The sequence below is a fragment of the Mirounga leonina genome, unplaced genomic scaffold (genome assembly GCF_011800145.1).
Source record: "Mirounga leonina isolate KUSES-001 unplaced genomic scaffold, KU_Mleo_1.0 Mir_166, whole genome shotgun sequence".
Lineage (NCBI taxonomy): Eukaryota > Metazoa > Chordata > Mammalia > Carnivora > Phocidae > Mirounga > Mirounga leonina.
Genome location: NW_023270418.1, coordinates 36,268,940 through 36,286,178, shown reverse-complemented (window position 1 = coordinate 36,286,178; position 17,239 = coordinate 36,268,940). Strand labels below are relative to the sequence as shown.

At 65.0% G+C, this 17,239-nt stretch overlaps 1 protein-coding gene across 1 annotated transcript in view; it reads left to right on the top strand.

Moving 5' to 3' along the window:
* Positions 1-17,239, top strand: part of KCNQ1 (potassium voltage-gated channel subfamily Q member 1) — a 320,110-nt gene that overhangs the window by 81,978 nt on the left and 220,893 nt on the right. The window contains exons 3-10 of the mRNA XM_035013527.1: positions 463-589; positions 979-1,057; positions 1,483-1,579; positions 2,071-2,211; positions 10,985-11,095; positions 11,819-11,914; positions 14,139-14,261; positions 15,203-15,347. Coding sequence (XP_034869418.1) covers positions 463-589; positions 979-1,057; positions 1,483-1,579; positions 2,071-2,211; positions 10,985-11,095; positions 11,819-11,914; positions 14,139-14,261; positions 15,203-15,347 — 919 coding nt within the window. The remainder of the gene's footprint in view (positions 1-462; positions 590-978; positions 1,058-1,482; positions 1,580-2,070; positions 2,212-10,984; positions 11,096-11,818; positions 11,915-14,138; positions 14,262-15,202; positions 15,348-17,239) is intronic.

Below are 17,239 nucleotides of genomic sequence, written 5' to 3'. Positions count from 1 at the left end.
CCATGGGTGCTCTTGCATCTGGGCCCCAGTGATGGCTGCCAAGTGTCTCCAGATACTGTGTCCTTGGTGGCATGGTGGCTGTGAGGTGAAAGAGGGACCATCCCATGAGGACGGATGTTCTCCAACACCCAAATTAGGATGTATGGCCTGAGCTCTGGGGGCTCAGTCGTTCACATGAGTGCCTGCTGGAGAATGTGGGCCCCAGGGCACCAGGTTTCTCAAGGCCCAACGAGGACACGAGATGTCCTTGGGGGGACATCCTTGGTGCAGACATCCCCTTGGGCCCTGGTCTGGAAAGCAGCAGGTGTCTGCTGGCAGTGGACCTGGCCTTGGGCCACTGGCCTGTCCAGGTGGACTGTGCGGTAGGTGCCACCCACCCCGGGGCAGACCAGGGCCCGGGCTAGCTGCTGCCCTTGGGCGTCTCCCGTGGAGGCCCCCGGCTCACTCCCCTCTGCCCCACAGGAGATTGTCCTGGTGGTGTTCTTTGGGACGGAGTACGTGGTCCGTCTCTGGTCGGCAGGCTGCCGCAGCAAGTACGTAGGCATCTGGGGGAGGCTGCGCTTTGCCCGGAAGCCCATCTCCATCATCGGTGAGTCCTGCCTGCCCCCAGGGGAGCTTCACCCTGAGCTTTCCGGGCACGGGCTGGGCACCCTCCCCAGGAATGGGGATCCGGCAGGGTGGGTCCCCATCATGAGCTCCCGCAGACAGGGTCCCCCAAGGCCATGGGGTGACCCCCTGAGCCCTGCAATGCAGGAGGGAGCCTCAGACGCTGCTCGTGGGGCTGGGCTTGGCCACGCTCAGCACAGCGTTGGGGGGTCTGCTGCCCCAGCAGCCTGGGAGTGGGGCACGGAGGTGGGCCGGGTGGGCCTGGGTGTAACTGAGACAGAGGGCCCCATCCGAGTGGCCCTGTCCTCCTGACCGCCAGGCTCCTGTCCTGAGCCAGCAGCCTGGCTGGTGACGTGCCACCCCTCCCCCCAGACCTCATCGTGGTCCTGGCCTCCATGGTTGTCCTCTGCGTGGGTTCCAAAGGGCAGGTGTTTGCCACCTCAGCCATCAGGTACAATGGGCCACAAGCCGTCCCAGCTGGGGGTGCGAGAGCCTGGGGCAGCGTGCTAGGGGAGGGGGCGCAGGCTCAGACCCCACGTGGGAGTTAGGCCGCCCGGGTTGGAGACCCAGCAAGAGCACTTCTGGGACTTGGGCTGGGGCCTAACCTTCTGGGGACCTCGGTTTGCTCGTCAGTGAACTGGGGTGATCCCAGGGCCTTCCCCAGAATCTGGTCTGGGGAGCAGAGGAATTTGGAGATGTGCAGGTTTGGCTGAGCCCCCGACCCTGTGTTCGAGAAGGAGACAGCGAGGCCTGCGTGGTGGCGAGCAGGCAGATTCAGAGTTGGGCTTTGAGGGGCTGCAGCGGGGCTGGGGGCTGGTGAGAGGTGCCTGAGTGGGGTGAGTCGGGGGCAGGAGCACAGAGGTGTCTCCCCCGCAGGGGCATCCGCTTCCTCCAGATCCTGAGGATGCTGCACGTGGATCGTCAGGGAGGTACCTGGAGGCTGCTCGGCTCCGTGGTCTTCATCCACCGCCAGGTGGGTGGTCTGGGCGGGGCGCAGGGGCCCGAGGTGGGGAGGACGGGGTGCGATGTCAGCCAGGCAGACGATGTGGCCACGCTCCCTCGAGCTGGGGGGCAGGAAGCCAGGGGCAGAAGTGCAGGATGGAGAAAAGAGGCTCTCAGAGGCTCAGAGATCTAAAAGCCACAGATGGGAACAGTCCCGCGAAGGCGAGGCCCGTCACCACCATTCTCGGGGCTGAGCCGAGGGCCAGCGGAGCCTCTGCGAGACGGCCTGACCCTCCGGGCAATGGCCGGGGCCAACGCCGGCCATGGAGGAGAGGGGTGGAGGAGTCCTGAAGTGCAGTGCGGGCATGGGAACCACGTGGGAATTCACGGAGAACCGTCGTGGGACCCGGAGCGTGTGCCGGGCCGGCCCCTGGCCTGTGATGTCTGTCCGGAGTGTTGTCACGGAAGCCGGGGACACCGCGAGTGCTCGGCTGATGCGCCCTCTGCCCGCTCTGCCCCCAGGAGCTCATCACCACCTTGTACATCGGCTTCCTGGGCCTCATCTTCTCCTCGTACTTCGTGTACCTGGCCGAGAAGGACGCCGTGAACGAGTCGGGCCAAGTGGAGTTTGGCAGCTACGCGGATGCCCTGTGGTGGGGGGTGGTAAGTGGGGACAGGCGCCCCAGGCAGCAGCGGGGCGGAGGGCGCCGGGTTCTGGAGCCCTGTGGTGGACCCTTCATGCTCAGAGGACGCCGTCGGGAGGTCCTCGATGTCTTGGAGCTGGTGTAACCAGTGTCCGATGGGGCGACGAGGCGTGTGTGGGGGCTGGGAGCCCCTGCCCACCCCCAGGTGGGGCCCTGTGGGGCCCCACCCAGGGTGACAGCTTTCCTTTGCCCTGGCCGAATGGGGAGGGTGGGGTCAGGCGTGGGGCCTGCCTGTCCGGGAGGGTCTGTCCTGGCCCCAGGAGCATCTTTGTGCCAAGGAGCACGACGTTAAATAGCAAACAACCCAGGATAGGACGGGCAGGGGTCCTCGCGAGAAAGGAAGAGTGCTCCCCTGTTCTGGCTGTGCCCCAGGCCTGCAGATGCTGTAGCCGGGCCCTGCCCAGAGACGTGCAGGCTCCCCCGCCCCCAGGGGCCCTGAGGCTCCCCTGGCTGTGGAGATGGGCTCCTTGGGCACACGACCACAGGGCCCAGCACCCTGGCTTCACTTGCAAGGCCCGGAGCATGGGCTGGTGGCGCTGGGCTCCCTGAGCTGCCCGTCTGTGGGAGAGGTGGACATAAGGTGGGCGGGGGGCAGTTCCCGGCAGGCCAGGGGGCTTGCAGGGACGGGGGACATTGCACAGAGGACCACTCACCGCTGTGGACAGCCAGGCGTGGGTTCCGCCAGCCACACACACCCTGAGTCCTGCCTGTGTCCTTGCCGTGTGGGCCCGCGGAGCCACTTTTGAGGGTATGAAGGGTGCCCCTTAGCACACCTTCCACCACAGCTTGGCCTCATAGGGGGAGGGTTCTGGCCATTTCAGTGCAGGGTGGCTGATAGCTTCCCCACCCGCGGGGACCAGGACACGGCCTGGGAACCGAGGGCGCAGCGTGCATCCTGGGGTGGAGGCCTGCTGTGGGGAGGATCAGGGCATGGGCCACAGGCCAGGCCCTCACACTCCCCACCGTTCCCATGGGGTACAGCGCTCCCTCCTTCAGAGTACTCTGGGGTGCAACCAGCTAGCGCCCCGGGGGGTCTAGAACAGAGCCGGGAGCAGCGGAGCGGGTAACAGCGGTGGACAGTGGCCCCAGTTACAGGCTGAGCGTGGCTGGGTGGGGAGCCCCTCAGAGCTGGGCGTGGGGCGGCTGATGTCCGGGCTCTTTAGGGTGGGGGGGGCAGGGACAGGAGCTGTGGCGAGGCCTTGGGGGCAGTGGAGGGTCTAAGGGGCGCTGGGCAGGGGCTAACAGCCAGGTCTGTCCCGTCTTTGCCCTTCCAGAAAAAGTGGGCCTTGCTCTCTCCTGGGGCTCCTCACCGTCCTCCAGAAAGGAGACCCATCGCAGTTTGTCCAGGGGTGGGGAGGCTCGCTGTGGCCCCCAGGCCGCCACAGGCCCCTGCTGTCTGTGTCTCGTGCCTGTGATGCCAAACATACAGGGAGGGCCCCTGATGTTGGCGCATCTGCATGTTTTCTGGAAGTTTCCACCGTGCCAGGCTGCTCGAGGAAGGGAAGGACATGCTGACCCAGCTCTGGGCTGGGGAAGGCCCCGGTTCCGGTCTCTGTGCTCCCTGGCCGGCCCAGGTGCGGCAGGCCCTAGCAGGTTAGGGCGGGAGGGCTCAGCCCCAGCAGGGAGCTTGCCGGTGGTGGGTGGAGGGGCCGAATCCTGGTGACGGGCCGTGCAGGGACAGGCCGCCCAGAACCAGGAGGAAGTGTGCGGGTGATCGCCCGAGGCCCGGCTGATAAGCGGTGCCCAGCCTTGGCGCTGCCCTCCCGCCTCCCCGGGCCGCTCCCCTGCCCCCAGCCCTGGGCAGAGCAGCGCCCCCACTCCCACACCTGTGCAAACATCCGCCCGCCGGCCGGGAAAACGGCCCCTTTGTGCCCAGCTTGGCACCGGTGCTCCAGCCCTCGCCGTCAGCTGCAGCCCCAGCCTCGGCCACCACGGGCCCTGGTCTGGCCATTGTTCCTGCCAGGCCCTGCGCCCCGGGGCCGCCCCGGGCCCCCCGCCCCCCAGGGCTCTGGGGCAAACGGCTCCCATTCATAGCCGCGGCTGCCCTGCAGCTGTCCGGGCAGGAGCGGCCCCCAAGGCTTGAGTTATGGGCTGTGTTCCTGGCGCGTCTCGGACAAACAGAGCTCAAGAAATGCAAGACGGGGCGGGCCCTGACTGGGGCTTTTAAGCTAGTTTGGTGATTTGCAACTGCGCCCAGCAGTTGTTCTCTGCCCGCTCTCTGTGTCCTGGCTCCATTTACCTCTCATGGGAGGGGGCACCGGCCCCGAGGCTCTCTGTGGGGGCAGACAGTCCAGGTGGTGCTGCCCTGGGGCACCCAAGGGAAGGGGCGGCGAAGGCCACATGCCTCCACACTGGGTCCGCCCCGAGATTTGCTTGCACCCCCCCACACCCCTCACCCCACAGGCCTGGGCTGGGGGCCGACCAGAGGGCAGAGCGCCTTCTTAGAGATGTGCAGGATAGACCCTAAAATAGGGCGTCTGGGCCACCAGGAAGTGAGAAGGGCCATCCCCTGCATGGAGAAGAGGCGGGGGAGTCCTGCAGGGGAGCTGGTATGCAGACACCCTTGAGTCCGTCCAGGCTGCAGGTGCCCCGGGATGGCCCCAGGTGTGCTCAGCATCTGGGCTCAGCAGTGTCTGTTGTATGGATGAATGAGTGAGTTCACGAGCCGTGGCACTGGGGACAGCGGGGGTATTCGTCTCCCGGGGAGGCCATCAGAGTCCCACAGTCTGAGGCGCTTAAGACAAGAGCAACGTATTCTCTCCCAGTCTGGAGACCAGAAGTCCGAGATCAAAGCATGGGCAGGGCCACGCTCCCTCGGGAGGCTCCAGGGGAGGGTCCTTCCTGCCTCTTCCAGCTTCCAGGGGCTTTAGGCATCCCTGGGTTTGTGGCCACATCTCCTGTCTCTTATAAGGACACTTGTCTTTGGTTTAGAGCCTGCCTGGATTGACCAGGATGATCTCCATGCGAGAGCTTCCCATAACCACCTCGACAAAGGCCCTGTTCCCAAATACGCTCATATTCTGAGGGTCTGGGAGGACATGAAATCGGGGGGGGGGGGGGGCGCTATTCAGTCCCGGACGGCGGTGTCCCAGCCAGACTTCACGAGGAGCGCCCCCCTTCCCAAGCCTCAGTTCTAGGTCGTCTAGCAGGGGTGTCCGCTCAATGGCTGAGTGTCTCCTCCCGTCCCCCCAGCCCGGGTGGGGACGCCCAACACTGGTGTGAGAGCCCCCCTCTCCCCCAAGTGTGGCGCCCCATGCCTGGCTGCTGAGGTGTTTGGGGAGGATTTAAGACTTTTTTCTTCGCCCTTGGAACAAAATGCGTTTGTTTGTGTTAAAGTTTGAGTGGAGGGAAAAGCCGTTTTTGCAGACACGGGCTCTTCTGTTTAGTGCCCGGGGGTCTCTCAAATCAGGAGGCTGCTGGGCTCTGTTTACCCCCTGCATCTAAATTTAGTCTTTAGAGTGAACATGTTGGAAGCCCGTCCCTGCATTTCAACCACCATTTAGAGTCTGATTCCTGTTCACTCTCTCAGCCGGCGGCTCCAGAAGGGTCCAGCCTCCGGGGTTAGAGTGCCTCCTGGCCGGGTGAGGTCAGCTGGGTCTGGGGGCTGAATAAGGGCCTGGGTGAGGACAGGACCCTCCAGACATTCACATGCAAGCCTGTCGGCACCACCAAGAACGTGGGGCCGGTGTCGGGACCTCATCTGAAGCTGGGAAAACTGAGGCCCGTGAGCCGGGAGTGGCAGGCCAGGTGCCCACCCCAGCACTCAGACCCTACGTGTCCTGGGGCTCTGTCTGCCTGGAGCTCTCCGTAAAGCCTGCGAGGGCTGTATAGCTGAAACCAAGTCCTGCAGGACCCCAGGCTTGTCCCTGTAGACCACTGGGTGTGGGGTAAGGACTGTGGGCTTCGGGAGCCCGGCCAGAGAGCCTTCCCCGAGGAAGGACCTTGGCAATAGGTTTTACAGGATGAGTAGGAGACCGCAAGGTGAGGGTAGGAAGCAGGATGGATTTCTTCTGGGGTGGGGTTCAGCTCATGGCAGTGAGCGTAAGAACTTTCCAGCTTCAGCCCAGTGGAAAGAAACATGGTCAGCATCAGGGAACACGGTGAGACAGGCGTCCATGTGACACTGTCGTCAGGAGCATGGTCAGGAACGTGGGGGTCCTGTGTGGCCTGCACAGGTTACCTGACCTCTCCGGGCCCGTTTGTAAACTGGGTACAAAACGAGTACCCACGCCCACGAATTGTTGGAGAAGTTAAGTCAGCAAGGATATGGGCAGCCTGGGGCCCCAGGCGCCCAGCGAGGAGACAGCAAAGGCTGGGTGTAAATGGTGGGGGGCCCTTGCCGACCACAGCTCTCCAGGCATTCCCCAAAGCCAAACACTCGTGCTCGACCCATGGCAGGCTAACTCACACTAAAGTGTGTATGGCTGCCGTGGTCCAATCACACCCCTGAGCCCTTCTGGTTTTGAGAGTCTTACTAACTGCCCCTGACCAGCTCTCCACTTCCAGCACCTTCCTCGCAGAGTGGCCCCTTTTGGTGCATGTGTTTTAGCCCCTCCTAAACCCAAAGGACCTCGTGTTTCTGATCCCCATCCTGAGGGCCTGGGCGAGGCCAGCCACAGGGAAGGGGCTCCTGGAAGACTCATCAGGCAGTGGGGTGGAAACAAGGACGGCGGACCACGGCGTCCACTTCCAAGGATGCCAACTCAGTGGCACCGTGGAACTGGCCCTGGGGCCAGTGAGCACACGATTGGGCCATTCCTCAGTTTCCCCATCTGTAAAATGGGGAGGCCACAGAGCACCTCCTCTGGCCGGCGTGGGGCTCACCAAGGGGACTGCAGGCCCAGGGAGGCAGCAGAGGTTACTGCAGCTGTGAGGACTCTCCTTGGACCGTGAGGTCCTCTTGGTGAGGCCAGCTTTCATCAGGAAGGCCTATTTCTCCACGTGCAGATGTGACGTTGGGGCGTCGCTGTGGTCCTACTCAGCGCTGGCGCAGGTGTGGCAGGATGGCGGGCAGCCCGGATCTTGTGCCCTCAGGGCTAGAGCCCTGGCCTGCACAGGGTGATTTGCAGGATCCCTGGAGGGCCTTCTCTGCCCTGGCAGTCAGGGAGGGCCTGTGAGCCACGCAGGGGTGGGGCTGGAGCCCGAGCTTTCCTGAGTGCGGCCATAGACTCACGGAATGAGAGGCTCCAGTATGGGTGTGTCCAGCGATTTCGCCCTGCCCACGGAAAGGAAGCCGGTTTCTTTTGGGGTGCTTGCTGTCCTTTGACCCATAGTTTGTCTGCCTGGCTGGGCTGTTCCCTGGCCCCCATTGCCAGCACATGGCCCCTTCATGGCCGTTTCCCACCAGCTAGGCCGGGGCCCCCAGGGCAGCCCTGCGGCGGCCAGGGCTGAGCACACCCTTGGGACAGGTGCCCAAGGACCGCTGCCCCCGCCCATCATGGTCCGAGACTGTCCTGCCACCCGCCCGGCCGCCCCCCTGTCCGTGCTTCTCCTCACCCTGGCTGTGTCCTTCCAGCCTCCTGCGGGCAGGCTGCTGGCCTGTGGCAGCACGGCAGCCTCTGGCCGGGGGTTTGCTCTGCAGCCTCGCCGCGTTGTGATGTGGACCAGTGGGTTGTGCCCGCTCAGTCACTTACCAGTGGTGAGACCTCGCACACAGTGCCTGCCCCTGCCAGCCTCAGTTTCCCCTCCGTAAGCTGGTCCCTAACTCACGTTACCGTCCCAAGTTTGCCGAGTGGATGCACCACCAGTGTGAGCCCCTAAGTGTCTACACTTGCACTGCTGTCCCACCCACACGTGGATAGACAGCCACGACACCTCCAGATGGGCCGCCCGACCCCCCCAGGGCAGCCACGGTTTCTGGGCTGGCCCTCCCATCTCACTGGAGGCTGGCCTTCCAGAGTCTGCCTTAGAAAGGAGAACAAAACACCGGTGCCAGGTTCTCAGGACAGAGAGTGTGTGTTGGGGGGATCTAGAAGTTTCTCTCTTGCCTCCTGTCCCTGGAAATGTGAGCAAAGATGCAGAGGCAAGCACACGGCCCGTTGCCAGCTTCCGGAGGACGAGGATGCCTCGGTCCCCCTCCCTCCCGCCTCCACAGCCCTGTCCCCAGTGTCGTGCGTCCGCGGGTTTGTGTGTGAGCTGGTCCATGTGGGCCACTGCCTGGTGGCTGGTGCCCAGGGGAGCGCCACGGTGGCCATGCTGTGTCTCCCCGCATCTGTGGGCCCAGGATGTGCAGCCCTGCACCCTGGACTGCCCGGTCAGGGGCGAGTGGCGAGCGCAGCGGCTGGAGACCGGCCGTCCTGAGCTGCCTGAGCCTATGATCTCAGAAAGAACAGCAGCTCTCTGGGGTGGGCCTCCGAGAGCCGAAGGGCATCACTAACAAAGCGGGTCTGTGACCGGGTGTGAGAGGCACGTACCCTCCACAGGGTGGGAGACACCAGGCCTGCCACCCCGACGTCTGCCAGCCCGCAGCGGGGAGCCCTGGTGTGCCAGCTATCGTGGGGCCAGAGGAACCAGGATGCTGGTCGGTCCGCTCAGGGAGATGGTCTCGGGGGCCCTGGCCTACACCCCGCCCCACCCTACCCCCCACATTCGCTTCCCCATCATCATGGGTTTTTTTGGTATTAATTTTGATCATTTAAAAGGTTGTATTAGGTATTATTTGTCTTGATGCCTGAGTTTCCTGGGATGCCCTTAAACCTGGCCCCCGAGGTGGGAGCCGCCCATGGCGGCCCCTGCGTCTCCCTGCCCAGCAGCCACTCCCAGACTTACTGGTCTCAGGTCCACTCTTAACAATCGCTGCGGACCCAAGAGCCTCTGTTCACGTGGGTCGTACCTATCCATGCCCAGCGCGTAGGAAAGCACCACTGAGCATTTAAAAAACGTTTTCATGTCAATTTATTAAAATGGTAATAGACCCGTTCTATGTTCATATAAATAATTTTAGAAAGATTTTATTTTCTAGAAGAGGGCAGGATGCGGTTCTGTTGCCCTCACCCCGTTGTAAACCCCACAGCCCCAGACCCGCCTTTGCTCCGTGCACCCGGGTCTCTGCAGAGGCAGCTGCGGCCCAGGCCTCACACTTGGGGCGCAGGCCGTCCAGAGAGGACCCCCTGCAGACGAGAGGGCTCCGGCTTCCCCAGGGCCCCCTTATCTGCCAGCTGCCTGTCGGGCTTGTCCTTCTCCCTGGGGTGGTCTGGCTGCTCCCTGCTGGCATCTGCGCCACGGTCCGGGTATGCACGGCGTGTGTGTGCGTGTGTCCGTGTGCGTGTGCAGCGTCCCAGCTGCATGGAGGCACGTTAGTGGGTCTGCACCCTCCACGGGCTCAGGTGGCCCCTTTACAGGACTGGTCCGTAGGCAGCTCAGCGTGCTCCGTGTGTGTTGTGGGGGGGTGGGGGAATATGTGTTCCCCACGGACAGTGACGTTGTAGAAGTCCCAGGACCCCAAGCAAGACACGTGGTCAGGCTGCCGTGGTTAGGCTGCCGTGGGCTCAGCAGTGGCCGGCCCTGGCTGTCCCTGGTGCTAGAAGCTGAGTGCTTGTCCGGACTTACCTGTGTGCTGACAGGCTCGTTGGCGTGCCTGCCTCCTCCCCTACGGTTCCCGCAGCTCCGAGTGGTCACGTGTGTCCCTGCCTGGCTGTGGCCGCTGGGTCTCTCCCGCCCTCCGTGCTCTGTGGCTGGTGGGGCGCACCCACCGGGGTCCCGGGTCGGACTAGCAGTCGCTGCCGCAGACCTCAACACGTCCTGTCTGGGCCTTGCCTTCTGTTGGAGTCTGTTCTGTAGGCCCCCCAGGCCCTGGCTCTGCATCCCCCGTTCCCTGCACTGGCTCCTCGGGACAGGGGATCGAGGGAAGGCTCCGTGCAGACCTTCCCGGGCCTGCCGGAGGCTGTTCTCACCTGGTCTGTACTGGAGGCTCTGGAGGAGAGGAGCCGGGCTGCTTAGAACAGGACCCGCGTGACCACAGGGCGGGCAGGTGCTGGCCAGGCTGACCTCCAAAGGCAGGAAGCCATGTGGACTCTCTGGGCCACTGTGCCTGATGCCCTGGTGTGCAGGTGTGAGCATGTGCCCACAAGATGTGTGAGTCTGGCCAGGCTCAGAGCCCACGCCTGCAAAGCCCACAGGCAGCCCCAGTGCCCAGAGCCAGGCAGGTGTGAGCTGAGGGCGTCGGGGCCGAGTGACCGGCTCAGCCAGGCTGGGCCCTCGAATCCTGCAGGATGTCACGTTCAGGCTCAGGCTGGAGGCCCCAGGCAGCAAACCTCAGATGCAAGCAGGACGGGAGCCTGGGGCAGGGCAGCCCCCGCACCCGTGGTCCCACCACAAGCTCCGATGGTCGGCTCCCCCACCGAGAAGAAGGCTTGGGCTGCGTCTGGTTCTCTCGGAAGAAGGGTGATCTGGTGCCCGGGGTGGCATCAGGACGTGGCGCATCATCCTTGTCCTCTTGGTCGAGGACCAGCCTTGGTGGGAGCTTCCGGCCTCCTGGGGACCACCATGTGGCGATGTCGGTGGCCCAGGTGGCGGGACTGCTACGGGTCAGGGCAGGCGATGGAGCTGGGAGCCCCGCCTTGGTGCCCAGCCCCTGTGCACACCCAGGGCCTTCCTCCTTGTATGGCATCGGCTTCGGGACACCACGACCGTCTGCCAGGCGGGAGCTCCGTGTTGACGGAGCGGCGGGTTCGGGTTGGACGGTCGTCCATCCCAAGCTTCCAGGCCTGAGCCCTGCCCCCGTCCCCTCACAGGTCACAGTCACCACCATCGGCTACGGGGACAAGGTGCCCCAGACGTGGGTCGGGAAGACCATCGCCTCCTGCTTCTCTGTGTTCGCCATCTCCTTCTTCGCACTCCCAGCGGTAGGTGCTCTGTGCCGGGGGCATGCATGCACTCCCTAGCAGGGGTCCCCCGGCAGGGGGCCGGCTCACAGAGGTGCCCCGCCCTCCCTGCCCCCAGAGCGTCCTTTGCAGCAGGTGTAGGCGGCGGCCAGTGGAGGTCTTGGGTAGCAGACAGCGGGGTGCGGGCCGGGGGATGCACCCCGAGGGGTCGCAGGGAGGCCCCAGCCGCAGCAGAGTCCGCGCACCTGCTGAGACCTGGGCCGGGTCTTGACCTGTGCCCTCCCCAGAAATCATGGACCGTGAGGGTTACGCCTTCTAGTTCCCCATGTGTGCACGTGGGTACATGTGTCCGTGTGTCCGTGTAGGGTGTGGGTGTATGTGACACGTCACTCACTACAGACATGTATGGATTCCGTGCGTGTCACACACGTGTTGTGTGTCATGTAAGTGTACGCAGGGTGTGCACGTGTGTGTGTGTGCGTGTGTGTACGATTGATCCCCTCTGCAGATGGGGAGCTCCCTCCCTGACAAGCTGCTCTCGTCCATCCCATTGGCAATCCCGGGGACGCAGCCACAGACCCTCTCACAGGGGGCTACCTTCTGCCCGAGCCGGCAACCCGGCACCCACCCTATCCCCCCAGCACCCGTCCTGTCCCCCCGGCACCCATCCTGTCCCCCAGGCCAGGCCAGGCCAGGCGGTGGCTGCCCTTGTGGACACAAGCCCTGGTTTCTGCTCCTTCCCAGGGGATTCTCGGCTCCGGTTTTGCCCTGAAGGTCCAGCAGAAGCAGAGACAGAAGCACTTCAACAGGCAGATCCCCGCGGCAGCCTCGCTCATCCAGGTGATGGCGCCCGCCATTGTCACGTCTGGCCTCGCGTCTGTGGGTGAACACCAGCTGGTGTCCGTTCAGAGATTCCAGAGCTGCTTTTGGCCATGATGTTCCGTGCGGGTCCCTCTGGAGCAGAGGTGCAGACCCGCACCCACTGCCATGCCTTCTGGGAAACGTGGGCCGTGCTGACAGGGTGGACACGGGAACAGGGCGCCCAGCTCCCTCCCTGGAGGGTCTTGCGGAAGGTCGTGTCCTGCGGGGCAGGCCAGGGGACAAGGTTGTGCCGCAGACCTGGGGGGTCTTTCCGTGGGCCTCTCCCCTCCCAGCCACAGCGACCAGCCTTGCGTCTTGCTCCTCGTCCTCCTTCCATGGCCACCCCCCCACCCACCCCCCCGCCCACCGGCTCTGCACTGGAGCAGGTCTGGGAGGGAAAAGGGAAGAGTCCCAGTATGGCCTTCCCCCGGGGGGGCTGGGGCCCTGCTCGTGCACTCTGGGCACCTTCTGGGTATCCCCGGCACCCCACAGGCTCGGACTCCCCAGTGACAGCAGTGGGACTGGAGAGCCAGTGGCATGGCCCCACCCTGGATTCCGGGGCCCCTCAGTGCCCAATGGGGACCCCAGGGCTGCTGGGTGCTGGAGGAGACAGAGCCTAAGAACAGTGGGGGAAGTCGGGGCCCTGAGCCCCCAGACACTCAGCTCTGCTCTGTGACCCAGGGCTCTGGAAACACACCAGAGGATGGCTGGTCCTTTTAACGTAAACACAGACTCAGGCAGAAAACCGTATTTGAAAACCGGGTCCCAGACGGCCTGGGGGCGGAGAAGTGGGGATGAGCAGGCCCAGGGCACAGGCGTGGTCCGTGTCCAGCCGTGGATGTGGGACTCTCTGCCCAGTGGGGCAACTGTACCCAGCACTGGATGTCTCCCGGGGACGGCCTGGGGTCACCCCCATGGCCTTGTCGCCTGCACCCTCTGCCCTGGGCAGGACCCCGTGGGGAACGCCAGCCATTAGGCACGGCTCCGCCTGGGAGCTACAGCTCAGCCCCGGGCTCCCCCTTGTCCCTCTGAAGCCCTTCCGGAACCCACCGTCTGGTGCCTGGACCGAGTACCTGAACGGGAAGGAAATAGCAGGGGCCATAAAGCCGAGGGGCTGGGCCCCCTCAGGCCTGGTTTTACGGCCCCACAGCCTCCTCCTTTCGGGGAGACCATAAATCAGGCCGTAAAACCAGCCCAGGCCGCTGTGGGCAGACTGCCGGTGGGAGGGGGTTGCTGCGGATTCCTTGCTGAGCCTTGTGCCTTGGGGGCGACCCCCCCGTGAAGGCCGCGCTCGGGTGGTGCATTCAAGGGGGTGCAGACATGCCTGCTGCTGGAGGATGGGGGAGCCCAGGGCCCCAGGGAGGCGGGAAGTACGCAGTGGCTGGTGATACATTCGTGGGCAGGACACGTGCCCGCCACTGGGGAAGGTGGGACGTGGAGGTGGCGCGTGGGCCTTGGAGGGGCCAGGCCTGTGGCCTTTCTCATGGACGGCATGAGGGCTGCCATGGTTGCCCAGGTCCCCATTGCGGGTGGTGTCACGGCCGCCTGGGAACCCTGTAGCCCCGCGGCCAGCAACGACAAGACCCCCAGGATGCGTTCCCATCTGAGGCTCCTGGCACCCCTCCTGTCCCTCACTGTCCACCCAGACGCGGTGTGTCCGCCCCTCGGATCCCCTGCGGTGGCGTCCCCTCCTCCGGGTCATCCCTGCATGGTGGCCACCACAGGCATCTTTCTAGAATGTGGGCCCAAGGCCCTCCTCACCTGCGTGATGTCCAGAGACTCCCCATGACTGCAGACGGTGCCCAGGCACTGGGACCCCACATTTGGGCCTCTGGGAGGGGCCTTGCTCCGCCACCCCTCCTGCCTGGTGCCCGCAGGCCCAGGGCGTCCTGTTTTTGTGCCTGTCCCTACACCCGCCGTGCGTGGCCCAGGAGAGGCAGCCGACAGGTGTCTTTGCATCTGCGAAGGGACCAGGCTGGGGAGGTGGTGGCAAGTGCGCTGGGGTCACAGACGAAGCCTCTGTGGTGTCGAGCTGCGAGTCCCAGCCAGTGTGTGGGGCTGTGGGCTGCCTGGTGCAGGGACGGCCCTGGGAGGTGGGGGCTGCCTGCAGGGCGGGGTGCGGGCAGGATCGGGGAGCTGCAGCTCCTGTGGGAGGCCGTTGGGCAGCTCGACAGCTGACCGCCTCTCCCTTGTGCTGGTTCAGACGGCCTGGAGGTGCTACGCGGCCGAGAACCCCGAGTCCTCCACCTGGAAGATCTACGTGCGCAAGCCCGCTCGGAGCCACGTGCTGCTGTCCCCCAGCCCCAAGCCCAAGAAGTCTGTCATGGTAACAGCCCCCACCTGCCGCCCGGACAGGGTCCCTCGTTAGTGGGTGGGGAGGCCTTGCGGGCCATGGCTCCTGGCCAGGGTTTGACCCTGGGGTCAGCTGAGCTCCCATCAGGGCAGCAACACCACTCTGGCCCCGGGGTGGGGGGGAGACGGGTGTGCCGGGCACCGCCGCCCCAGGATCCCCATGGCTCCGTGGCATGTGGGACTGGTGCTGCAAGGCCAGGGCCGCGGGGGGCCCGGAGGAGGAGCCCCAGGGTGCAGGATCGGCCGGGTTCTGGCCGGCGGTGGGAGAGAAGGCTTTCGAGAGGGCCCTGATGTCAGGCTCTCTGTGCTGGGCACGGTGGGTGTCAGTCGGGGCAGGGGTGGCACCCCGGCTCCAGAAAGAGGGCCTTAAGGTCATGGTGCAGGGGGTTTGGGCAGGCTTTGGGCAAGGATGTCGTGACTGGCGGGTGTGGTGAATGAGGGTGGCGCCCATGTCCACACCTGCTTGGGGGCGCCCAGCTCTCCGTTGCCCCCAGAGCCCCTGCACCCTCTGTTCCCTGTGCCGAACACCCTCCCAGACTCCCCATCACCTCCACGTTGCCGCCTCAGAGAGGCCTTTGCTGGCCCCGGGCTGGCCGCCGGGCCGCCCCCCTACCACACACCGTCCCTTCTGGCGGCCCTTGTCGGCACGTGCCCCGGTGCACTCTGGGATGTTTACCTGTTTGCCGGCTACCTGCCTGCCCACCCCTCCACCCGAGCTCCCGGGCAGCGCCCGTGCCGAGCCCCCCGCGGGACCCCCGGCAGCCCCACAGTGCCGCGGCCCTCCCCGTCTGCGTGCCACCGGCTGCGCTTGGCCCCTGAGGCCTGGTTCCCTGGCAGGTGCCCAGCGGGGGCTGCCAGAGGGTTCTGGGGCTAGCAGACGCCCGGGAACTGCCAGCTTACTGCTTGTCGTTTTAGGTAAAGAGAAAGAAGTTCAAACTGGACAAGGACAACGGGGTGAATCCCGGAGAGAAGATGCTCACGGTCCCCCACATCATGTGCGAGCCTGTCTCAGAGGCGCGGAGGCCAGACCACTTCTCCATGGAGAACTGTGACAGCTCTGGTGAGAAGCCTTCGCCCCGGGCGAGGGTGTGGGGACGGGGACAGGCGCTCGGCTCCCGCTGACCTGGCGTCTGCCCGGCAACGTCCTGCCCTCCCCACCACAGCGCAAAAGCAGGTCCCTCTGAGGAGGCGGGACCCCACCATGGAGGGACCCTTCCCCTTGCTCTGTTCCATGCTCTGGGGGGCTGGGTGCCAGGCCCCGCCTCAGTCGTGCCGTGCGGCTGGCGCCCCGTGTCTGGCAGAACGGAGGCGGCCCATGCGTGTTGGCCCCCCCGTTCCTGGCAGAGCATGGACGGGGCATCCAGAGCCAGCTCTGTGCACCCACACTGGTCCCCGTCCTCGACGCCATGGGTCTTTGTTCTTCCAGCACTTCTGTGTCTGTCTCTCCTTTCTGGGACATCTTCCCGGCACCCACAAGAGCGTGCCAGCTTACTGGCCGCTGTAGGGACAGTGTCACTGTCTCGACTGTGTCAAAGAGGGACAGGCTCACATTGTTCCTGACGCTTTGTGCTTATGGGCGCCCAGCCCGCCAAGTGCTTGGTTTTCAGGCGGCTGACCCCTGATGCATCCCCCTGCATGTGGTCCCAGTCCCCTGGCAGCAGGGCGGAAAGTGTTCCGGAAAGGGGCTGCGGCCGCTCCCTGTGCCTCGGGGCTGGCTGTGGACTGGGCCAGGGCGCCCACCCCGCTGGGCACTGGGCCACCGCGGCCCCATCCCGTGCGGTCGGGATTCCGCTCTGGCCTGAATCTGGCCACTTCGCTGGTGAGCCCCCGGGATGCGCGCCCCGCCCGCCCCCTGGAGTGGGCACAAGGGACAATTGTGCCAACAAATGCCCACCCCCCCCAACTCCGGATCCAGGGGCAGGACCATTGTCGCGATGCAGATGGGGGCTCTCCGCAAATGCTAATGGGCAGGTTGGGCCTGGGGAGAAGCATCTCTGCTGTTTGCTGAATGCGGGGAGCTGCATTCAGACTGTTTGCTGTTATTAAGTGCCCGGGGATGCCTGCGGAATGGTAATGAGGCACGAGAGCAGGGAAGTCAGGCTTCCTTTGTGGAATGCTTTTGCATGGAGGAGTTTTGCTTTCCCGCGGACATGATAAGTCAGCCCAGCCTGGGGCTGCAGCGTTGCCGGAGCCTGAGCTGTTGGCCTGGCCCCGGGGGGCCCCGCGTGGCCCCAGCCTGGGGGTGGTGGCTGAGGCTCTCCAGGGCCCTGGCGGGGGAGGAGGGGCCTCATCCCAGGCAGATGCCGTCACTGGGATGGCCCGCAGTCCCGGCCCCGACACAGCAGGGCGCGAGCAGCCGGGATGAATTCCACCCCTGGCCGGATCCAGGCCTTGCACCGGAGCCTGGCCCGCGTGCGCGATTCAGGTGTGCCAAGGGGTGTGTGAGGCAGGTGCCCTCCCCTTCCCGGCGCTGGCCTGCGCACGGCCACCCCCTCCATGGTTTCTCTCCATGTCTGGAGCCCACGGCGTCTCTGGGCTTCTGTCCTGTGACACCTAGGGTCCTCGGAAGGGCTGCCCACCCACATTCATGGCCTCGAGAGCCCGGGCAGATCTGTGTTCATGGAAAAGGCCCTCACTGGCCGCAGGAGGACCTGTGGTGGCAGCAGGCAGGGGTGGACATCAGGAGCCCTGCCCTCCAGGCTCCCATCCTTCTGCAGGTTCCAGCGCCCCGCTGCTCACCTTGTTCTGGTCACTGGGGTCTGCGTTCAGGAGCCCGGCCCGCAGGGGGGCTTGCTGTTCCTGCTCATGGTTCACAGAAGAGCCCGGCGCTCATGAGCCTAATTTGTGGGGCACCATCTAGAGCTGGCACTGTGCCCCCGGCCGCACCCTCCAGGCCTCGCCTCTCTCCCTCCCCTCGGCTGGCAGCCATCTCCGGGCCACCGCCCCAGATCC